This window comes from Vespula vulgaris, chromosome 7 (assembly GCF_905475345.1).
Source record: "Vespula vulgaris chromosome 7, iyVesVulg1.1, whole genome shotgun sequence".
NCBI lineage: Eukaryota > Metazoa > Arthropoda > Insecta > Hymenoptera > Vespidae > Vespula > Vespula vulgaris.
This window is the reverse complement of record NC_066592.1, coordinates 7,099,277-7,123,710: the sequence shown is the minus strand read 5'-3', so window position 1 is coordinate 7,123,710 and position 24,434 is coordinate 7,099,277. Positions and strand designations below refer to the sequence as shown.

The window sequence follows — 24,434 nt, the reverse complement described above, 5'->3', positions numbered from 1 at the left end:
CACTTATTAAAAGGAAAGCAAAAACAACGACGATCAATGTTCATATTCTCTTATATATCCGACGATATACAAATCTAAAATCTCTTGATATAGACAGTTTTATTCGTATATTACATACATTATAATGCATCACAATGAGTAATTACATTTGGTTTTTTTTTCTTTTTTTTTATTACCTCTTGTGAGGTATAATTAAATTCAGGAACGATCACGTCGTTTCCAACGTAATTATAATTCCGATTAAAATTTTTTATAGGAAGAATCGACGTGACCGAAACGTAGTTACATATCTTAGGAATCGTAATGTTACATCTATTACAACCTTATACGTTAACAGAATATTTCGCAGTGTTACATTAATTAACTAATTACAATATGATACATTTCCTTCCGAGCCTTTTCAAAAGCTCCAGTAACTTCCGACGATGGATTTTGAGGTACGATAAGCAATAGATAAGAATCTTCTTTTCACTCTATACTCAACGTCCAATAAAATGTCGATCTTATTTTTTAAAGCTTGCTTGAGGTGTCATAACACTTGCTAGAAAATAAAAAAGAAAGGCAAAAGAAAAGAAAAAGAAACAACAAACGTCGGAAAAAGATTTCGATTATTTCCAATGAAAATACGTGGCTATTTACAAACTCGTACGTTAAAAGAAAAAGAAAGATCGACATTTTACAGGTTGTAAGTAAGTACACGCGTATAACACGTGTAATATTAAAAAGGATGCTATCTCGTTCGAAAAATTCTCGAAAATCTTTAAAGCCGTACTCTCTTTCTAAAGAACTTTAAACGCGTTCAAAATCTTTCCCGTTGATACCTAAAAAAAAAAGGAAGAAGAAGAAGAAGTAGGAAGAGGAAGAAGAAGAAGAAGATATCCGTCGATTCGCTTCATTTTTTCTTACGATCGTGAAAAGATCGAAGAAAAATATCGAATGACGTAAAAAATATACACAGGGTCTCCTCGTCTATTCTCTCTCTCTCTCTCTGTCTCTCTGTCTCTCTGTTTCTTTTTCTCTCTTTCGTTCCTCGTTTTCTAATATTTCAGTCGATGGAGAATCCATCCGTCGTCGTCGGATTCTTATCACGTGACATTGATTTCCTCGTCCTCCTCGTTTTCAGTCTGTTCTTCCGGTCTCTGAGGACTCGTCAGAGGACTCACATCGCTGAGGTCCATCCTTGGCCTGTCGCCATCGGCATCGCTCAAATCCGGGTTGGGATTGTTCTTATTTGGTAAAGTTTGTTCCCGAGAACCTCCTGTAGCTAGAAGTTCTCTCTCTTTACTGTTACGCCATTTCATTCGTCGATTCTGGAACCAGATCTTTACCTGAAACAATGGATAAAACGAAATTATGATTAACGTAAATCGTTTGAAGAAAGAAAAAGAAAGAGAGAGAGAGAGAGAGAGAGAGAGAGAGAGAGAGAATAATAGAACGGAGAGAAAACTTTAGCAAGAAAATAAAGTAGGTATCTATTTCTCGCGATATTAATAATGCGTGACGTCGAACGATATTAAAATTCATTCGTCCCACACAAACCGGGTACCGCCTCTTTCCGGCCGGACTTTTCAATAAAGCGCGAAGGGTGTTCGCACGGATGACCGAGCTCTCTCTCTCTCTCTTTCTCTCTCCTACCCTATCATCGATTTAAATCCTCCTCTGTTTTCTTTTTTCTTTTTTTTTCTCTCCCAAAGCTCTCGTCTCGTTCTCGATAAAGACATCGAACGAACGAGGGAGAGAAATGGTGGTGATAGAAAGAAGTAGAAGAAATTCTCTCTCTCTCTCTCTCTCTTTCTCTCTTTTTATATATGTATATACGTACGTACGCGTATATGTATATACGTGCTCCAGCAGAGGAGATGAAGGAAAAAGAAAGAAGATGAAGTGGAAGTAAGAAGAGAAGAGTCACCCCCTTATTTTCGTACGCTAAAGACCATGCATTACCGGGGCCGTTCAACGGGCCAACGTCAAACGCACACGAGACCTGAAATTCTCCCCCTCCCTACCCCATCCTCCTTCCACCCTCTCTATCTCCCACCCACCCGAACCGAACCGAACCGAACGAACCTTCTCTGGCATACACTCTCTCCCCTCCATCTCTCAAGCCACCCTCTCTCATCCCTCTCCCCCTTAACCTCCCGCCAGTACCTACTACTCTTGGTACCCTTCCTGCCACCGCTCAATCCCATCCGCCACTTTATTATACGCGTTCCTGCCTTGAGCCGTGCTCCACGGAAAATCGTTGACCCCGCGGCCGGATTGATTTACCTAAACTGCTTTTCGAATTTTCATTCGGTGGTCGAGGTGTGCGCTTGACACCCTCACAGAAAAAGAGAAAGAGAGAGAGAGAGGGAAAGAGAGAGAGAGAGAGAGATGAAGAAGAAAGGAAGTGGATGTTCTAAAATCTAATAATACTACAAATGTATATGTAATTGCTCGTATCACCTAAACCATCAATTAATTCTATATACATAATATTAATTATATCGTTCTGTTTGAAATGAAATAATATATTGCGAAATAACGATATTCTGTATTAATTCTAAACAGATGTAATTTGTAATTGGTAAAGCACAAATTTTCTTTCAAACGATTTAGAAAGACAAAAGGTTCGAATATGAACGAATAATTAATTTTTGCCGGGAGGGTAAGGGTCGGGGGGAAACGTGAAGTAATAGTTACAAAATGTAACATACATACACAGACACACACACACACACACATATATATAAAAGTATATGTATATGAGTTATATAATATAGAAGGGTTAACAATAAAATTTATCGTCGAAATTGTAAGACGTAAAAAACGGTATACGTTATTCCACGATAGGATACAAAGCTCGTGAAGCGATAGCGAGTCCATTAATTGCTCGTAATCCGTTTCAGAGCGAGCATTAAATCCGCTTGCGAATGGGCGAACGGACGTTTTTCGAAAGTTTCGCACAGTGTGATCGCACGCTCGCGACCGGCAATTTAACGCATAATCAGTGTGCAGTTGGTTATTGTTTAAAACATTGGGAATTTTCACGCAAGGCCGCGCGTATGCACTTGACACCTTCGGACGCGAGCGATATGACGTGCTAATATACTCCAGCTTTTAGGCTCCGCTCATACGAGCAACGTTAACGTAAACAACATCGTTCACAATGCACGCGTGCATCGGATATCGGCCGTGAGACTAATTACGAGCACTCTATTTCTGTTTCTAATTCTAATATTTGATATTAACTTAGTAGTCCTTTCTCGTTAAGAAATTTAATATATATATGAATATGAAATATTTTATTATCTATATCATTTTAATATAATTATTTTTATTTCATATAATCAAATTATTATCGATGTACCTTTACGTACGAATGAATCATACGTAGTATTTTCTATTTTTTTCTCTTCCTTACTCTACCTACGTTATAAAACGATAGATAAATGGGTTTAATTTTCATTTTTACATTAGAGGCTGTTACTTCTACTATTGCTACCGTTGTTACTATTGTGATTAACTCTTCTTTTGGAAATATTTACAAGTGACTTTGCTTGTTGTACTTTTTCAACACATTGAACGTTCTTTCATATTTTATATATATATATATGTATATATATATATATATACATATATATATATATGTATGTATATGTATAATAGAAATAATTAAACGATAAAACTGCTTTATTTTATATTTTCAATTCGTATATAAAACAACTTATATTACGGAAGATAAAAGGTTCAATTTTAACGTAACAAAAAGGCAGAACGTCCAACGTTCGTTCAGGATTCTGCGATCGATATTTATGGAAATATCGAGATAGAGGATTAATCGTTGAATTATGCCGCTCGACGTGCCAACGCTTTTGTACTCTCCACCACGTTTAGGATATACTCGTATGAAATTCGTTAGCAAAACTACGTACAATGGGTGCCGGTTTAACTCGATGTTTATATTTAAGCCCGTGTGATATCGGGTGCTCGCAATTGTATTCAATAATTACAATCTCGTCTCGCTTTATGCCCTCGCTTTGACATAATAAAAGGGAAAGAGTAGGAAAAAAAAAAAAAGAAATAATCGGAGTGAAATTAACAAGAAAGAGTTACTTTTATCGTATATTCCGTAATCGCGATCGTTTCGTTTTCAAAAACGTCGGTCGACACACGATGCATGATGCTCCGTAGTGTTAGAGATTAATAATGTCGAGGTGAAGAAGAAATATTAACAAAGAAAGAAAAGGAACGAGAAAAAAGAAAGAAAGAAACAATAAGCTTCGTTACGAAGTGAAGAAAAGTTTCCATGCTGGATGACCATATCGCGAACGATTTTCCAAAATTTTCGTCTGACGTAGCCTGAGCGTGCATCTGACGCGATCGCGAAACCCTAACGACCTGACGTGCTAATATTCTCTTTGGCCTTAGGGTGTACTCACACGGAGTCGTGTACTGACCCGACTCGACCTCTGTCATGCGAGAAAGAGACAGGGACAGAGAGAGGAAGAGAGAGAGAGAGAGAGAGAGAGAGAGAGAGAGAGAGAGAGAGAGAGAGAGAGAGAGAGAGAGAGAGAGATTATAGAAGGGGTAGTGGTAACAGGTATGTAAAGGGCTCGTGTCATAACCCTTAACACGTAAGCGTTGAATTTTCCTTTAACTCGCCGACGATGACCACCACCATGGGTGTTGTACGTACATATTTATAAATAAATATGTGTGTGTGTGTGTGTGTATATATATATATATATATATATGCATGTACGTATATATAACGCGTTACGACAAAAGAGGAACAACCTGCAAGCAGCAAAGTCCGGAAATGAGCTGTAAGCTGAACGTATTTGTCTCTGGAAATTCAACGGGGCGTTATCCTGATCGCTCAAAGTGTTCGTTAATGTCACAAGAAATTCCGTTTTCCTGGACGGCAAATGTCCAAGTTGTTTTATTTTTCTTTTATTTCTCCTATTTTCGACGTCACGTAGGGGTTACGTGACGACGCGACTCGTACTTTCTTTCTTTCTTTCTTTCTTGCTTTTCTTATTTCCTTCCTTCTTTCTTTCTGTTTTTCTCTTCGCACACTTTTTTATTTAACAAACAAAAGTCGGCGCCCTGCAAAAGGAGGCTTTACTTTCTGGATCCCTCCTTCTTTTCGTTTTACGTTTACCGGGAAACGGCGGTGATTGATTGTCCCGTCAACGGCAGGCAGGACGGAAACTAACAAAAGTAACAAAGCGCCTACGCCTGGTAGAAAGCGAGAGCGAGAGAGAAAGAGAGAGAAAGAGTGAGAACGAGAAAGAAAAGGAAAAAAGAAAATCTGTGCTTTTCGGCAAAGTTGAATTGCTCGTTGTTGGTCGATCTCATCGTTCAATTTGTTTGTCATTCGACCTTAATTTCATGTCGACCTTGAAGTGATCCAAGTATAATGAGGACAACGTGAACATATTACAAATGGAAGATCGTTTAAAGAAAATTTTGATAATCTAAAAATATCAGTATATGTACGTGATGTATGTATATATTATATACGATGTATGTATGATGTATATAAATGGTTTATCAATATAGATAGTTTGATCATTTCGTTTCCACTTCGCGACGAGCATAGCATAATACCTTCTTGCGTATTATCCGCTGAAACGATCCCCTATATCTCGATTCTCGAGTGATCTCAGACAGCATTCTCGTCTCACGAGTGAGCAATCGTATTTCAACTTCGAAAGCGATCCCCCAGATTCTGTCCTTTCCTTCAATTTCTAAAGATTCATTCTCATTCTCGAGACCAACTTCTTACAAATTAGTTCGATAATCGATTTTATATATAAATATATAAATATGTTAAATATATTCTCGTGATTATTTATCAAGAGATATAAATATAAATATAAATAAATAAATAAATATATATATATGCGTGTGTGTGTGTGTATGTACAATCTATGCTTGAAATAACTGGATCGAGCTTAATGACGATATCCAAAACGCGTTACAGTACCTCTGCTATTGTAACAGCATAATACTTAAACGATTACCCGTCGCGTTTCTCTCTCGTGTATTGTAACGATATAACCGAATGAAATATACCGGTAAACGCAAAAGCTTCGCAGAGCCATCGGAATAAAAAGTTAAACGGTAGCGAGTTAGCTCGATGGAAAAACGAGCTTGGTTACATGGAAACGAACGCGAGAACTTTCGAAAACACGGAAAGAAAAAAGAGCAAAAGATATTAAAAAAGGTAAAAAAAAAAAAAACAAAAGCAGTAAAACAGAAAGAAAAAAGAAAAAAAAGAGAAGGAAAAAAAAGAAAGAAAGAAAGAAAGAAAAGGGAAGATCAACGAACGTTTGAAAATAATTTTGCGAAAGGGGCTGGCGAGGCGGATAGGCATGGGGTGGAGGAAGAGGTGGAAGCGAGGGATGGGGATTAGTAGTAATATTTCTTTTTAGATTCTTAAGAAAAAGTCAGATTTTTACGAGGGAACTTGGGTATAACTCGATCTCCGCTCTTTTTGAAAGATTAAAAAGATGTTGCGCATCTTTCCTAAGAGATCAACTTATATACTTATAAATGTGTGTGCGAGTTAAAGGGAAGGCAAGAAAAAAAAAAGAGAGAGAGAGAGAGAGAGAGAGAGAGAGAGAGAGAGAGAGAGAGAGAGAGAGAGAGAGAGAGAGAAGGATCAAGATCGCCATATCGCCGTACGATAAGATCAGGCATAACGACGACATCCGAAACGCGTTATATAGAGTGAGCGAGTGGGTAATCGTTAAACGATTGGCTGCAGCCACCCTCTCTACCTTCGAAGAGAAGCGGTAGAGAGAAAGACAGAGAGGGCGAAAGAGAAAGAGAGAGAGAGAGAGAGAGAGAGAGAGAGAGGGTGAGAGAAGAAGGGTGCGCGAGAGGTGAGAGCCACGGTTCGACCCCCAGTTGGAAATCCTCCTCCGTTTAACTCTCCCCTCTCGAGCCTGGCCGACCGCCCTTAACTTCCGCCTACCCTCTTCGTCCTCCGTACGACTCGCCGTTCGTTCTCTTCGGCTGTCTTTCTCTTTCTCTCGCTATATATATCTCTCTATATATATATCTTTCTCTCTCTTTCTCTCTCTCTCGTGCCATCCACGCAGTGCCTAGTGCGGTGGTGGCGCCATCTGGTGCAGTTTAATAAAAGACGATCGATTATGACGTCGGCCTCAGAACTACCCCTCGGTACTCACCCTCTCTATTTCTCTCCCTCTCTCTTTCTCCATTGGAATACCGTTTTCCTCCCGCACTTCGATGTTCCTATATAAGAGAGAGAGAGAAAAAGAGATAGATAGATAGATGAGGATATAGAAGAATGAGGGAGAAAGAAAGAGAAAGAGAGAGAGAAAGAGAGTAAGAGAACCATCTCCCTTCAAGAAGAGTGGGAAGGGATGAGTGAGATCAAACGTAAAAAGTACTGTGCAAAGCTGCCGCCGTGGAGAGATTCTGCGGGCGAAGCCGGTCGACGATCTGCTCTGATGTATGGAAAGGAACGTCGCCTCTTAATCGAGAGAGAGAAAGAGAGAGAGAAAGAGAGAGAGAGAGAGAGAGATAAAGATATAAAGAGACACAAATTCTGTCACGAATTTATTAAAGAGACACGAGACACGATTAGTCCGTGAGATTTTTAATCGATTTTACCCGATCGATAAAATTCATTCTGATAATAATGAAAAATGAACCTGCTTCTGTAATAATAATAATAATAGGTATTAGAACCAGAGGATAAGTATAGACACTTTCTTTTACCTTTTCTTTCTCTCTCTTTTCTTTTTTCTTTAAACTTTCACGAATACTTTGGTATTCGATTCGCGCGATTCGATCGAAACCGTTGGGATTTCACGAATGAAAAAGGATCTTTTCATGTTTATCGTTATACACCCATCGAGTTTTATGGATACGATCTCGTGGTAACGCGGAAAGGAGAGAGAGAGAAAGAGAGAGAGAGAGAGAGAGAGAGAGAGAGAGAGACAGAGAGAGAACGTATTTCGAGAATCGACGTTGGTTTCCGTTCGCGTTGGTGGTTCGCTCGAGGGGTGCCTGCCGGTTGCCTTTACGCTCGGGACACAATTTGTGAATTTACAATCCGTCTGCGTGCTGGTCGTATAACGCGGCTACAGCTGTGAGAGTGACTACGACCTGGCACAAATCGGAAGTGATATTTACCAAGAGAAATATGTGACGAGCCAAAAGCGATAATCGGACGTTGCGTGGATTTTTCTCTATTACGAATTTGTCGATATATTTTTCGAGGAAAGTAGATCATACATTGACCGCCATATCTAAGTATTTATTTAACCGTAATTTCGTTAAATCAAAATCAAGAAATTTCAAAACGTTCACGTTTAATTCGTTCTTTATAATGATTAGGATCACTCGTAATCGTTAAAGTTAGTTTTATCCTTCGACGGAGCAAAAGTCGAAACTCCTGCGGGTCTCTCTCTATCTCTCTCCTTCTTTTTTACTATCTTTCTCTTTCTTTCTTTTTCGTAGAAGTGATTAAAGTTGATTCACGAAGGAGAAATCTATATGCATACCAGAGTATTGTATATTCATGGTTTCTTAGCTCCTCTACCTTCGGGATAGCGTCGCGTTCTCAAAGTAAAATCCATAATGCATGAAGGTCCATGGGCTAAGCCGAAGAGCTTAAGCCGCAAGATATTGCGCAACGTTATATTCATGTTATGCCCTGCAAGAGGCAGCCTTTGTTTTTAATATCCACGGCAGATTGTGAGGGAAGTTAAAACGGCGGGTTACGTTATAACGAACTTTCATGCCGGTTTACGCGACTTGAACCGTCAGAGAAAGAAAGAGAGAGAAAGAAAAAGATAGATAGATAAATACATAGATAGATAGATAGATAGATAGATAGATAGAGAGAGAGAGAGAGAGAGAGAGAGAGAGAGAGAGAGAAAAGAGGATATCTATCGCGTTTCACTATTCCTTTGGCGAAGCTTTTCGAAAATTAATGGGAAGATTCGATATCAGTTCGTTTCCTTTTGCGGCAATATTACTCTTATTTTTTCTTTCTTCTCTATCTTTTTTTTTTTTCGAAAAGAATCAGAAATAACTAAGATAAGTAAGAATAACTCGAGTTTGATGTTCTGTAAACACGAATCTTACGTTAGGGAAGCGCCTTTTGTAAAAGGCAATCTCAGTTCTGTTCTAATGGCTACAAATTGATTTGACCGATGAAATCCTGGAAACTCTATATCCCGTTGAAACGCAAACCTAATGGTCGATCTATCTAACGTGTCAGTGTCAGTTTCGTGGGAAAAGGCAAGCTGCTCGTTCTGTGGGCAGAGATTGAATCGAGTACACAAGTTACTGCGAGCTTCGCGGAGTCATTAGCGACGTTGAATTCGATAAATTCCAAATAGCGAGATCGAAAGAGAGGGAGAGAAGGAGGGAAAAAGGGAGGGAAATATTGACTTTGTTGTACAACGCGATTTCGAGAGCGATCGATCAATCGATCGATTTTGATTGAAAAGGAGAAAAACAATTTAATTTGATAAAAATTTAAGAACAAACAAGAAAAAAAGAAACTAAAAAAGAATCAAGATCTCAGTTTCACGTGTAAATGGTTGTCAATATTAAGGAAGCACGATTATTATATTTAATTAGCGAGATTGTAATTTATTCGTGATTGTAATTTCGAAAGAAATTAAAGTCCTTTCGAAAGGGCCAACGAAACGAAACGTTCGGACAAGTGGTTAAATCCATTTTAGTTTAAACGTTCGAGTGTTTAGTTTAAACGAGCGAATGAGAAAACTCTTCGTCGCTTGGGCAAAGAAATCGTATGGATTCTATTGTCGATGATATAATGTCTTTCCGATTCTAATAAGATATCTAATTACTAAGAAAATGTAATCTGTTATTATCGTTAAAGAAGAAAAGGCGAGAATCCTGTGACGCGAAGTTAACGACGAGGAATTAAATGGTAGGACGACAAGTAAAATCCTTCTCTCTCTCTCTCTCTCTCTCTCTTTCTCTCTCTCTTATCGCGAATTAAGAGCTCAGCGTGACTCTGACAGCCCTGCCAAGTTGTAAGAAGGGAAACTCCCGTGCCGTCGGTTTTGATTATGAAAAAGATAACAAGCCTTCAGGGCTTTCACCGATTTTTCCTTAAAGCTTTCCGCTCGTCCGACGGCGGGCGAAAATGTCTCGGGCACGAAAAAAAAGGAAAAAGAAAGAAAAGAAAAGAAAAGAAAAGAGAAGTACTCGACTCGTCTTAATTCCAGATAATTTAAGACTGACGCGTTGATGACACTTACCCAGGAGCGACACGACAGATTCTAACAAAATACATTTGCGATAGGACATCTATTTTATAGGAATAAGTATTGAATAAAAGATAAATACTGGATGAATGAGTGTACATTGATACGTCCGATTAAAAATCTTACATCTAACACGTATTATTTTTATCGAGTTCAAAGACGATAACCAGCCAATGAAAAGTTTTAATTATACAACTGTTGAAAATTGATCGATAAGAACGAGGAATACGCTGTTACGTTCGACGAAACGTAGATAATAATTCAAAACGTTGAAACACGTTTAATATTGAATATATTTATTGACCCGACGACGTTAACGCTCGCATAATTTCATCCACGAGGAGAAGATCGTAGTGATCTCGAAGAGGATGTCCAAGTTATTCGACGATCGGTGTCTATAGATATAACAAAGCATGGCGGGTAGGTTCACTCGCCATCACTAATTACTTTAGTTATCCCCCTTTAACCCTCGGCATTTTCTCTTAAACCCACCCTCGTCATAAACTGTAGTGAAAGCTCGAGAAGGCTGCCGAGTGAAACGGCACCTCGGCTTCTCCTTCTGCTCCGCCCCATTCTCTTCGACTATCGCAAAGTGCGGATTCTAGCCCGCACCGCCACCCACAAATCCCCCCGCAACTCCCGAGTCCCCACCTCTTCGGAATCCCCCTAGAAAAGCTTTATTATTATCATGCCGCCCGTAGACCGCACGTCTTTAATTAAAACTGAGAAAAGATTCACGCACCATATGCGTTAGAGAGCGCGATAACTCAATAAAAATTTTTTTCTCCTATGATTCGCCTTTCATAATTCAAGACTTTTTCGTCGGATCATTCACGAATACAAATAGAAAGATAAAACAATGTAAATTTTCTCTTCGTCGAATCTCTCACCGATGAGCCTATTGAAAAACTTTAAAACGAATTATCATATCGTTGATTATTTAAAACAAAAATATATATGTATATATATATATATATATATATGTGTGTAAAAGAAAATAGACTATCCGACACGAAGTGAAATCCAACGATTTTCCTTTTATATATCGAACAAAATAGCAAGACGTCAAAATTCACTTTTCTCGAAGGAACTAAACGACAGATTTCTCGTAGCTACGTGTATGTAATATGTAATATCCACGTGTGTGCGTGTCTGTTTGTATGTGTCTGTGTGCCCTCGTCCATGCGCGATCTTTAGGTTTTCTCGTAAAACCAGTAGCAGAGTGGCTCTCGACCAATCAGGATAAAGGCATGGCGCTCGAGGTGTGAATTATACATGAGGATATATTCCCTCGCGTCACCCTCTTTCCTCTTCTCTATCGCCATTCACTCCTTTACCGGTTACCAGAGGCTTCCCTTGTCCTTGTTTGGGCGAGCTTATAGCCAGTAGTTACGCACACGTAGCGTCGAACGGGCCTTGGCGAACGTCGTCGTGTTTTTTGCCCTTTTTCCCCTATTTTTTTCTTTTTATACTTATTTTTTTTTTTCTTTAAAATATTCTCCAAAAGACAAATGAAAATATTTTCTTGAGAAAATGTTTCGATTGCGTTCGCGACGAAGAATATATCCGTGTTTCGAAGAAAAATTTTGTTCCCCGTTTCGTCCTTTAATATTTTACACGTTGCCATCAAAATTTCTCATTCGCTAACGTAAACGTGGACCACACGCTCGGCGGCTACGGGCGGCGAAGTACGCTCATGAAATCAAATGAAACTAACTCACAACGCTATTTCCCGGTACCGTTTAGTTTCATTAGCGCCGCCACAGCCGAACCAAGCTGGTAACACCAGGAACAACGACATTGCTACGTTCGTGTGTTGAGCGAACGAGCGAACTGTGAATGAGCGTGCGCGCGCGCTCGCGTTTTCACTCGCTCGTTCTGTTGCTCGGTCGTACGTGTTGTAGGTAGATAGGTAGGTAGGTAGGTAGGTAGGTAGGTAGGTAGGTAGTAGGAAGGTAGGTAGGTAGGTAGGTAGGTAGGTAGATAGGTACGTGTGCAACTAATGAACTGGCATCGCCCGATTAACCCCAAACCGAGAGTGTATTATGTGCCTAACTCTACGTGCATCTACTCGACGTTCCTCTTTGTGTTGATACGTACGTGTTACTACCGTCAATGAAACGGACAGATAGATATCCGTCCTGGCACGATTCATTCCAACGAAATAACGCTGAATTAACAATCAATTTTTACAATGATTTGTTAACAATGAATTAAGATAAAATTCTCCTCAAGAAAATTTCCTCACCTGGGAATCCTTAAGGCCGAGCTTTTCCGCTAGCTTCTTGCGATCGGGTTTGCTGATATACTTTTGTATTTGGAACCTTTTCTCGAGGCCACGTCTTTGAAGATCCGAGAAAACCGCTCTTCTCATCATACCTCTTCGCGGCTTTCCACGAGCGTTCGTCGCCCAGGGAAAGACCAATCCTGTCCCAGCGAAATCACCGAGGCCACCTTGAATGGCACCAGGAAATGCGGCTCCACCACCTGGTGCCGCCGGATGATGAGTTCCGGTACCAGAATTTGCGACTGGAGAGAAATAAGAATCATCCGATCAAAACGATTGCTCCCAGACTCCTCTCGTTTCTTCGTGTTAACGTACAAATAGGTAATATCTCGAACTGGTACAAGGATAAGGAAAAAATGGCGTAAGCATCGAAGTTCATCGATCGCTTGTCGAAACCCGTGCCCGATAGCAATTGAATCAAAGTCATCTAATAACGAACGGCCAATTGAATCTCCAGATCGTATCTGCGCGATATTGCCAAGCTGAGCATGATGGTATTATCTGCACCGATGATATTTGCACGCACTTGTTGCATGCGTGCATTTCGCTTGTGGCGGTGCATGTACATAATATGGTAGTGCTTTCACTACACTTCATATGCACTCCATGTCCCATACGAGCCTACCTATAACAAGATATTCGATAAACTCGTGCCCCAGCACGTACCCGTGCGCGTTTATACGCTCGGCGTTCTCTGCACCGCATGCGGAAGTTTCGCTTTTATATGCTCATCGAAAACCCGTTTCCGTCTAGCGCACGGTGTGCGGCGTCTGTTCATTAACTTTTTCGACCCGGCAAAGCTGAAAATGACGCGAACCACGAGCTTTCTTTCTGTTTCGACGTTTCACTCTCGACGGATGAATTTCATACTGAAATAAATAAATAAACAAAAATAAAAACAAAAAAACAAAAAAAGAACACAAAAAACGGGGGAGAAAAAAAGAAGAAAAAAAGAAAAGATAAAAAAAAAAAGTAGAAAAAAAAAAATCTCTCGAACTCACCGGTTAAATACGGGCCTCTGTAAAATAATTGTTGTAGAGTGTGATGAGCGTTTGGAGGCAAATGACGTTGTGGTGGTTGATGACTTGGCCTGTGATAAGGATGATAGGCAGCAGGCCTCGCTATGGGCTTGGCTATGTTGTATCCTGCCGAATTTTGTAAATTTTGCAGAAAGGCGGGTATCGCTTCCGGTGGCAATCCTTGAAAGTTCTCTGTTGAAAAGTTATACGAGGATGAGTGATAAAAAAATCAATTAAATCAAAGAAGATAGGAAGTATACGTTCCCATTACGGTACGTTTAACATGATCCCTCGGAACATTTCGAGAACCTGGATTATCGTGCGGTAGAACGCCTAAGTCGGTGTATTCCTTGCGACGCATAATTCGAGCTGACACCCCCGAGTAAACCCTCCTGACGGCTCCGGGCAAAGCCCGACTTCCTGTTGACGCACGCTTCAACACCTCCGACGGAGTAAATAATACTACGTTTCTGTTCCGTACTGTTACACGTAGCACAACAGTTTACCGTCGGGGTGTTGATACCTTTTTAAACGTTGCACGTTCCGTATCAATATAGGTATAATAATACCGTAATAATTGCTACTTTCTTTTCGTCGATAAAAGGAAAACGAGAGAAGAAGAAATTAAATAAATGATCTTCGAATCGTCATAGTCATCGATAAAACGACCTTTGCTTCGACACGAGAGATCCATCTATTTACGATTTTTAATATATATACCTATATACTTTTTTCTTTCGTCTTCTTCGTACGACCACGCCCAAGGAAAAAAACGCGTTTGAAAAAAGAGGAGGGAGAGAAAGAATTGACGTGTTTGAAAATAATAAAATAATGGGACTCCTCTTGCTTAGGATTTAGAAGAGACGCGAAAAGAGATCGAAAAGGGCGGATCGGTGAGAAAAAAGAAGGAAATATAGGAAAGAGAGAAATGGTAGTAGAAAAGCTTTGCCTCGCGCGTTCGAACAGACAATACCCTGACAATGGCCCATACACGAAGTCCCATTGTGCCTCTAGACCCCATAAAATACTCATCGCCTTTTATCGTTGTTTTCGTAGCCGGCCAATGAGAGAAGCTTTCCGGCAACTTAGAGTTCTGACGGCGGACTAATAACGGCTTAACCTCCAACGGAAACACTGAATGGGAAGACTTTTTTTTTTCAACCCGCCACTCCCCCTTCGAGAGAGTCTTCGCATCAAGGCCTACTTTTCCACCCCTTACAACCATCCAGTTCTCTCTCTCTCTCTCTCTCTTTTTCTCCTTACTTTTCGTGAGATTAAAACTCTGCTTCGTACAGTCTAGAAATTCTGAAACGACTCGCGTGTGTTGTTACAGTTGTAATATCCCCTCTTTATATACGGGAGGCTTAAGGACCCTCCTTTTTTCTTTTTTTACTTGCCCCCTCCATACATATACCTATATATATTTCTATCTCTGTCTCTCTACCTATCTATCTCCACCTACCGCATACGGTATATAACATATCGGTGGTTATTCTAAGGGATTAAGGTTTTTGATGCATTATTAACTAGATACCACTGCAGGTTTTCACTGTGAATAGGAAGCAAAAGAAAGAGAGAGAAAAAGAGATAGAAAAAGAAAGAGAGACACACATGTGCACGTTGGGATATGCAAGTAAGGTAGGGAACTATGGAATGAATTCAACGTAGGCCGTTTCAATGTGATCTCTGTTTGTTTTACGCGCATGGTTAACTAACTGATTTCCTGCTACGTAATTTCGTGCTCGCCTCGGTTAGAGAGCATCCTCTCGATTAATCGTCCGTGCAAGAACATCTTGTTTTTCTAAGGAATTCTTTAAGGGTCGCATGAATTTAGAACGAGGGATGAAGATCGGGAGATGAAGATTTCGTCATTTCTCTCTCTCTCTCTCTCTCTCTCTCTCTCTCTCTCAATCGCTCATTCTTTTTCTCTTCTTTTTTCATCTCTCCTACGTACTTAACCGAAACACAACGTTTCTATCGTTCGCGTGTACCTGAGTTTAATTTAAAAAAAACCGATAGGCAGCCACGTCGCGTAGCCATCAGTCGCATAAAACAAACTAAATCGGGAGACAGAGAAAGAGAGAGAGAGAGAGAGAGAGAGAGAGAAAGAGGAAAAGAGAAAGGAAACAAAGCAAAGAGAAATATACGTATATCTCGAGCCGAGTCTCCGCGCTCTCTCTCTATCGCGATTTATAACGAATCCCGTCACGTCGACACATTCGATATCGGAAAATATCAATAATCGCTGTATGTAGCAAAAACATGAACAGACAGAAGGACAAAGAGCGAACCGAGAATGGGAGTGAGAGAAAAAGAGAAAGACAGAGAGGGAAAGGCAAGCTAGTAGGAGTGACAGAGAAAGGATCGGTAAATCGTCCAACGACCGGTGAAAATGGTATTCGAAATTCAACGTCGCTCTCTCGTCACTCCTCCTCCTCCTCCACCACCTCCACCACCACCTCTTCCTCATCCTCCTCTACCCTCTAACCGTCCTCTTCTATCGTAACATCCCACCGGGCGAGCGGCCACCACCCATCCGGCCATTCGACGACGCGTGTATCCCGGCACGCACTCTCGTTTCGTCGATGAATTTCGAGTTTGTTGCCAATCACTTTTTCGCGCAATTATTTCACTACGTTTCGACATGACGTACAATTGGTCGGCGAGGAGGGCGCAAGAGGGTGCCGGTCGGTCCGACCTCACGAGGGGGTGGTTACCATGGCGGGCGAACGAGGAGAGATGAGATGAGAGGAGAAAGGGGTCGAGGGAGAGGGGGAGGGCAGGTGAAGCTGGAGGTGGAAGTGGAGCGAGAGGTGAAGAGAAGGGATGTAACACATGCACGTGGCACGGTCAATGCATCCACTATATCCCGACAAATGCATGAAATCCCACCCTCCGTATCGGCTTCTACTTCACCCCTTTCCCTTTCCTCCCCATACTCCCTCCACCACCTCCTCCTCCTCCGATTTAGCCACGAACATCCTCGCGGTCCTCACGGCGCATGCATGCAATTCGCTGATGTTAAATGCAACATTCAACCCCCCTGCCTATCTCTGTCTGTACACCCCCTCTCGTTCTCTCCCCTCCTCCCCCTCTCTCTCTATCTACCTATCTATCTCTTGCTCGCTCGCTCTCACCCAACCTCTCTATCTTCTCGCTCCCTCTCTACCGATCGTGACGCCTCGTGCAGCGTGCCGTGCCGTACCTGCTACGTCTGTATCCGCTACGTTTATCGCGCCGCGGGTGGACTTCATCGACGGTGTGTCAATCACGGAATGGTACAGATGGAATGGAGGAATAAAAAAAAAAAAAAGAACGAGCCGGACGAGGATCGCAATGACGGGATGGCCGAGTTCACCGAACGAACTAAACTCATGATTCCTATGTACCACCTCTGGGTATCTCTTTTTTTTCATTTCTTCTTTTCTTTCTGCTCCTTTCTTTTTCCATTTTTTTTTTCTTTTCCTTTCTCCTTTTACCAGAGAAATTATTTCCCAAAGAAAAGAACGGCACGATCTCGTCCGTTATAAAAGACTTTCGTTATGATACTTAATATAAGCTATCGGAGATCCGTCGGACGATTAATACGCATCATTAACATTATTACGAGTTCTATAACGTCATACTTATCACGAATGATCGGGAGAAATTGAAAAGCGGATAATGTAATCGCAGCCAGGTATGTACCTTGGGCTATCGAAAACGGATTGGCTGTCGAAAGATGTACAACGTTAAACGATTTATTAATGACATCATGCCGATATCTCGAAACTTTTGTACCATTTATTTCAATTCTTATCGTTTAGGGCGTCGATTATAAACCGCATACCGCGTTGATAGGTTAACGCGTAAAACGATTTAAAGTGTAATAGCGAAACGAGCCTGTTAATAGTCAGACAATTATCAAAGGTTATCGATATAGTGACCGGTTCGTCGGCAGTCGAAAGGAAACGCGATAAGAGAGGGCCGGCAATACATCATTGGATTCTACCGCTTGTCTAATATTATAGGCACCAATCGTAAGAGCTTAATATTGGGGTGAAGGTAAGTGGCCGACCAGCTGACGCCCTTGCTCCACCCTGCACGCACGCTGCGACTCGTCTTGAGGGTGTGCGGATGAGATTTAGGGACCGCCGACAGAAGTCTGCTCGCGACACTGATTTGTGGTGAGCTTTGTTTCAACACTCTAAATTCTATCCGACGAGTAAGGAAAAGTTTCATCTCATGATCGACCATAGAATGTTTATTCTTTTATTGTCAAAGAGAGTACACGTGTTCTTTGTTGTTTCTTGTGTCGTTCGAAGAAGAAAGTTTCGAGGGGAAAACGAGAAGAAGAGAGGGAGAGAGAGAGAGTTAGAAAGAGGAGACGAACGGGACCTAAATCTATTTAGCGACGTTAGAGATCATTTTCCGAAGACGTTAATATCGTACATCGAAGAGAAAACATTTACCAGGATGCGGTCTCCTATCGTGATTGCCACCGAGTATCGCGTTGACGCTGAACTTGAGCTGCGGCTTCTCCTTCTCTTGTATGGTCCTACAGGCAGGTCCCAAGCATTGCTCGTCGCCGCAGGAACAGGCGGTCGTCCTCTCGCCTATCCTGTCGAGTCCACGCTCGCTGCTCACCGAGGCTTCCCTCTCTCCGTGAATCGTCATATCGTCGGACGTGTGCATGACGTTTCTGCATCCAAGGTCGTAGCGCCTGTCCGCATGGATAGAGGAAGGGACACGTTCGCCAGTGAGAATTCCCGAATCATCGCGATCCCTCTCGCCGTGAAGACCACCGTCCATCTCCGTAGAGACGCGATCCTCATCGGCATTCGAGTTGCACGAGTCCATCGCCGAGTTCGATCGATTCTCGATCCTCTCGTTGCAGAGTCTCTCCATCGCGCACAGACGCTCGACGACATTATTGTGAGACTCTCTCTCGCTCTCAATGTCGACGTACGCGTTCTGACCTCTCTCCAGAGGTCCTTCCTTGCCACGAAGGAATTGCATCCTCTCGTCCCGTTGAATTTGACGATCCAATCTACTACTACTATTACTACTACTACTACTACCACCACCACCACCACTACCACCAACGACGACACCGTTGTTATTCGCTCGCTGATGATCTCTGCAATCCATCATCGGACCAGATCGATCGATTCCTCGTGATCCAACGATCGACGGTCTTTGCTGCTCCGAGTGTTCTTGACTTACACTCGGTGGTGTCGGAGACAATCTCTCTCTACCGATTCGTAGATTAGCCTCGCATTCTCTCTCCCTCTGCCGTGCTACCAAACTAGCCGCCCAGTTCAAGGTCAGACTAGTCAAGTCCGTCCCCGACGAGGCCTTACTTTGGAGGAGATTCTCCATCAAGAAGGGCGAGGTCATTGCACTTTGCTGCAGATTCTTCAGCATCGCCGCTGACGAGGGGAACATAGCACGGCTCCCTTGCTCCACTCTCTCTCTCTCTCTCTCTCTCTCTTCTTCTTCTTCTTCTTCTTCTTCTTACGTTCCTTTTTTCCTCTTCTTTGCTCGAACGATTATCGAGGACCCCTTAAACCATCCACTTTCAAATCTCGTACATTTCTGCGTCGTCAAGATCGAAGGACGCACATTCTTTTCTTTCTTGCTCTTTTCCTCTCTCTTTTTTTATTTTTTCAAATAATGTCAACGAATCATATTCGCGTTGCAAAGAAAACGATCGTTTTATCTCCGCGACGTCACGCGATTTCTGATATCGAACAAGAGATATTAATCCTCCATTCTGAATAATTAAGAAAATGATCATTAACAATACTTCTCTTCTTTAACGTCCTCGCTCGTGAAAAACCATTGGCGAATTTGCCTCACTCACTCGAGTACTCACACGAGATAGATGAAAGATAAATAAGATGACACAAGCACCATTATCAACATAAGATTATGCAACGAAAAAAAAAGAAAGAAATACCCTTAGCGTGGTCGATCGTTTAGAGGAACGCGAATGCGAGCGGGTAGAGAAACGTGCGATTTCGGCAGCGGAATGTCAACTGACGTGCGCTTGAGAACAGAGAAGGGGGGTTAGTGTGGCAGCGCGCAACGTGCGAGCGTGCGACCCTCGAATGAAGGCCCACAAAGCAGCATATAGTTGGTACTCGAGATCCCATCCTCCCTCCCTTTTCCGGAGACACCCCTCCTACCTTTGCCACGACCGGGAGTAAACGGAGAAGGGAGAGAGCGAAGGGGTGGTAGTTGCTCCGACGCCTCCTTCCTTCATCACCCCTCTCTCTCTGTCTTTCTCTTTACAACCCCCACCAAAGCACCCTTTTCGCTCTTAGGTGAGATAATACAGACTATAAGCCGAGCAATTCGGGGTTTGGCTCGCTCGGTAATGCCGTAATAAAATCATACTCCCATCAAACGGTGCTGCTGCGTTCACCCCCCACCTCAATGGAGAAAAAGAGAAAGAGAAAGAGAATGAGAGAGAAAGAGAGAGAGAGAGAGAAGATGAAGACGAGAGGGAGGCGTTTCGATAGGGGAAGAAGGAGACGACGGTAGAGTAGTACCGATGATGGTGGTGGAAGTTTCTACACCAAAGAAGGCAGGAAAAAAGCTCCGGAGATTCGCATTCCTTTGGTAGCAACGATTGGATTTTATTTGACGAAGCCGCCCCACGAATCGTCCAATCGCTCGCTTCGACGTTATCCCCTGGCCACGCCCACTTACCCCTCTGCGATACTTCTATCTTTCTCTCTCCCTCTATCTGTCTGTCTCTCTCTCTCTTTCTCTCTCTCTCTCCCTCTCTGGAGAACTAGTGGTAGGGGACGTCGAGCAGCTCACTCTACACCCTTATCAACTTTATTATCTCTCACCACTACGCATGCACGTCTTCCGGAGTCTCGTGTTTCTCTACTTAGGAGTGCAAGTAGTGAGGGCCAGTATCGCGCGCGGCATGACTTATTCACCGGTGTAATTGCACACTTCCGATCATCCGTGCCCGTTCTCCGTTGCTTCGAGTTTTCAAGTTGCTATAACAACGACGACGACGACGACGACGACGACGACGACGACGACGACGACAACGACGACGGCGACGACGGCGGCGGCGTCGACAACGACGACGACGACGATGATGATGATGATGGTAATAATAATAATAATAGTAATAAGTATAATCGAGACCAACCACTTCGGCGATCGGCCAATAATAACGCCTATAAGATTATTAGAACGCTGTTAACTTGTAGAGTTAATAACGATAATAATCATTGCGATAATCGTCATAACGAGGAGAAAAACTTTTTCTTCTATAGTTAATTCATCGGCGATTTTTTATTCCTTTTTTCTTTTTCTTTCTTTCTTTCTTCCTATTTTCTTTCTTTTTTTTTTTTATTAATGCGAGTTCAAAATAGTCGATAAAATCTCGATCCATTAAAATCTTGAAGAGAGACGGTAAAAAATATTTCTCCTTTATTTCAAGAGAATATCCCTGTATTGTACGTTCCGTGATATTAATAGAAGCCGCACATGGCACACACAGATAAATAGATAAATAGATAGATAGATAGATAGATAGATAGATAGATAGATAGATACATAGGACGAGGAGAATTCGTTGAAGGTGTATGGCGGCAATGCGCGTCCGGCGGAAATGTCGGTAGGGTTAATTAAATTAACGAGCGGCATACCGGTACTCAGGTCGGATTCGACGAACGCACGCGTATGCATGTACGTATAGTATCGTAGGTGGGGGGTGCAGAGATGGAGTGGAGGGTTGGTTAAGTACATACATAATATATACACCCATATTGTATAGCTATATGATACCAGGCCGATGCCTAATACAGGATGACTGGTAACAAAGTTCTCTCGATATGCAATTAACGAGGTAGGTACATACGTAAACTTGCGCATTATATGGGCGCACGTATAACCGTCGAACGATCGAGGAATAAAGTCAGGGAAGCGAGAATGGAGGAGAGGTTGAAAGAACGGGAAGTGGAAGGGGTTGAGGATGGGGGTGGGGGTGGATAGGTGGGGTGCTGATTCGTCAAGGGGTAGAAAAGAGAGAAAATCGTCGCGCGGTGCGTTTAAGTGGACTCACCGTCTATTAGCGGGAAGAGAGGGAAGAAAGAGGAAGAGGAAATGAGAGAGAGAGAGAGAGAAGGAGAAAAAGAGAGAGAGAGAGGGTAGTTTTTCTTACACGCTTTTCCACCCTCTAAAACGTCGGCCAGCACCGACATCCTCAACGCCACGTGGTAGTGGAGGGTAGTGGTAGCCAACGAGAGCATAGCACGGGCCACCCTACCCTTCTCGATTCCACCTCCACTATGGCATTCCATGGCCACGCCTACCCTTCGAAATCACCTCTACCTCGTCGACGTCACGACTTATCACCCTCTCAGCGACGTTCGAACCAACCGGTGGGGGTGCTGGCTGCTCCTAGCTATACCCCTGCTAGTAGTAAAGGTGGTGGATGGTGGTAGTGGTGGTGATGGTGGTGGTAGTGGTGGTGGTAGAGACGGTGATGGTTAAAGCGAGGAGTGCCGAAGGCTTGCTCGTAGAAAGAAAAAAAAAAAAAATAGAAGAAAAAAGAAAAAAAATCACGAAATGAACATCGGAAGGGAATCCTCGAATTATTATAGGAGATTCTATTATATGTTTATTACTCTGCCCGCTCCATCGGTTTAAAAAAAAGGGATGCTTTTTATCGATGCTATATGTTTTTAATGTCTTCTCGAATAATTCCATATGAATCTCTTTTTGTAAATCGGTTTTCCCATGCAACTTTACTTTCTGAATTTATATCATGGCCAAATGTTTGATCATTGAAGAGAGAAAAAAAATGTGAGAAAAAAGGATAAAAAAAAATATATATATATATCTTTTATTCTCTTACACAAATTTCATTAGATTACAATTGAAAGTACAAGAAGAGAGGATAAGTATAAACGGGACAAGAAAGGTAGACAATACTTTCTATCCCTTTTACACCAATATCACCCTTATTTGCATCCTTGTACCTCCCTTGCCTGTGCTTCAAACTTATTTGCGGTCCACGATCTCCGAATAATGCTAATGAAGATACCGTCTGTTAGAAACTGATATTTTCACTTGTAAGTTGCTCCGCGGAAACATTATTTGGAGACAATGATTACTTCGAATGTAGTCGAGGATTCATCGTGGAATTTCGATGATTTTCTACGGTTCACGAACTCGTTTGCTTTCATTGATGCTAGCTGGAGAAAGATATCTACGAGAAAGTGAACGCGTTACGCTCCAGAAGGATAATAGCGGGGGTGGCAAAGTAATAATATTATTCTGATAGGGGGCAGTTATGAGCATATGACGCCACGGTATTATGTCTCTTATCCCATGACGCTGTTGTATCTATCTATATATACTATATACTATAGTATATATATATATTTTTTCTTCTTTCTATTATATCGACTATAATCGTTTGCCAAGAAATACAGTTATGCGTGTGTTACGTCGAATGAGACGAATCAGCCGTGAAAATCGACTTTATTACTTGGACAGATTTTCCCAATGATCTGACATTACATAAAAATACTCTTCCCTTTAGATTCCTGCATCAATTTTTTTGCAAATTTATCTGTAAACAAAAGATCATTCTTCGGAGTTTAACGTTTTAAAGGAAAATAAATAATATCGACGATAACTACTCTTTAAATTATTACATTAAACTCGACGAGATATTTAAGATGAAAAAGAAGAAGAAAAAAAAAGGGAAGAAGGAAAAGAAGAAAAGGAGAACAATCGTTTCGAATGGTAGATCGTTCTTCTTTCCTTATCAACAGATCGTAACAGTTCGGGTAAGAACAATCGAGGTAGCAAAGCGCGAAAACGATTGTAGCTTCGTGCGAGAAAGACGTATCGAGTAAGTTATTATATAGTTGGGTGGGTATATAAATTGTCACCTAGCAGTCGCACGTAGGGGCTGCTGTCGCTACGAGTTCGAGATTGCTTTGTTTGGTATAAAGAACGACGGAGGAGAGGGAGAGACTCGAAGCAGAGGCGGATAATAAAGGAGAACGAAGAAGAAGGGTGCGGGGGGGAGGTATGAGGGGAGCCAGGAAAAATCCGATATCTCGCTGAAATGAGAACTTCGGTAGGTACTACAGTCGATGTATGCCTTATACAAGCTCGTATATACATTCCCGATGGAATCTACGAATCTTTTTCTTCTTCTTCTTCTTCTTCTTCTTCTCTAGTTTTCTCTATTTACCATCGAGAGGAAACACGTTTCTCTATATAATCCTAGTACGATTCGGATAGACTCGAAATTTCAAAAATATAAGAAATAAAAAAGAGAAAAGAAAGGTGAAGCAAATATTGGAAAAAAATTATTTCAAGCGTTAACTATGTGTGTTTTTTTTTTAAGGACGGATGCTATTAATGCAACGTTAAAAATATATATATGCTAATATGTCTCAATGAGTGAGATGTAATATTTGTTTAATTAGTAACAAAAAAAAAGAAAAAAAAAAGGAAAAGAAAATGTTACAAGTTAAAATGAAATGAAACGAACGATTCGTTTCAAAAATTGTCGTTAAAAGTAACGGGCGTATTAAATTACGCTAAGAAAGTAAACTTTTACTTTTTCTTCACGTAGAGTACATACGTTAAATATCCGCGAAAGGAATAACGCCGTATGCCATGGTCACGTACGTCGTTGGAAAGAAAATGTAACGACTAAGGAAAAAGGAAAAAAATAAATAAAAAAAAAATGTATTCCACCCTATACTATACACCGTTTTCGTGGACATCGACGGGGGAAGGGTGAGAAAACAATTTCCAGTTCTGCTCGTGCCTGGTTTCCGTAAAACAGAAAAGCGAAACGGGTGAGTCGTCGTCGTCGTT

General features: G+C 41.7%; 1 protein-coding gene across 2 annotated transcripts; it reads right to left on the bottom strand.

Annotated features, from left to right (window-relative positions):
• Positions 1 to 90: 90 nt before the first annotated feature.
• On the bottom strand, positions 91 to 19,653 carry LOC127065376 (uncharacterized). 2 transcript variants are annotated; one of them, XM_050997633.1, is made up of 4 exons: positions 18,029 to 19,653; positions 13,560 to 13,769; positions 12,520 to 12,800; positions 91 to 1,328 (listed from the first exon to the last, which is right to left on the bottom strand). In XM_050997633.1, exons 1-4 carry the CDS (start codon positions 19,002 to 19,004, stop codon positions 1,086 to 1,088), a joined length of 1,710 nt encoding a protein of 569 aa, XP_050853590.1. In that variant the 5' UTR covers positions 19,005 to 19,653; the 3' UTR covers positions 91 to 1,085. The 2 variants fall into 2 exon arrangements, with proteins under 2 accessions (XP_050853590.1, XP_050853591.1); XM_050997634.1 differs by lacking the exon at positions 13,560 to 13,769.
• Positions 19,654 to 24,434: the final 4,781 nt, after the last annotated feature.

Bases quoted from the DNA above. Each gene is read 5' to 3' on its own strand.
- LOC127065376 (XM_050997633.1), bottom strand. From the start codon at position 19,004: ATGTTCCCCTCGTCAGCGGCGATGCTGAAGAATCTGCAGCAAAGTGCA. The intron at 13,770-18,028 runs GTAAATGTTTTC...ACTTTTCAACAG, and splicing joins CGATAGGAGACCGCATCCTG to AGAACTTTCAAGGATTGCCA. The intron at 12,801-13,559 runs GTGAGTTCGAGA...ATTTCTCTCCAG, and splicing joins CAGAGGCCCGTATTTAACCG to TCGCAAATTCTGGTACCGGA.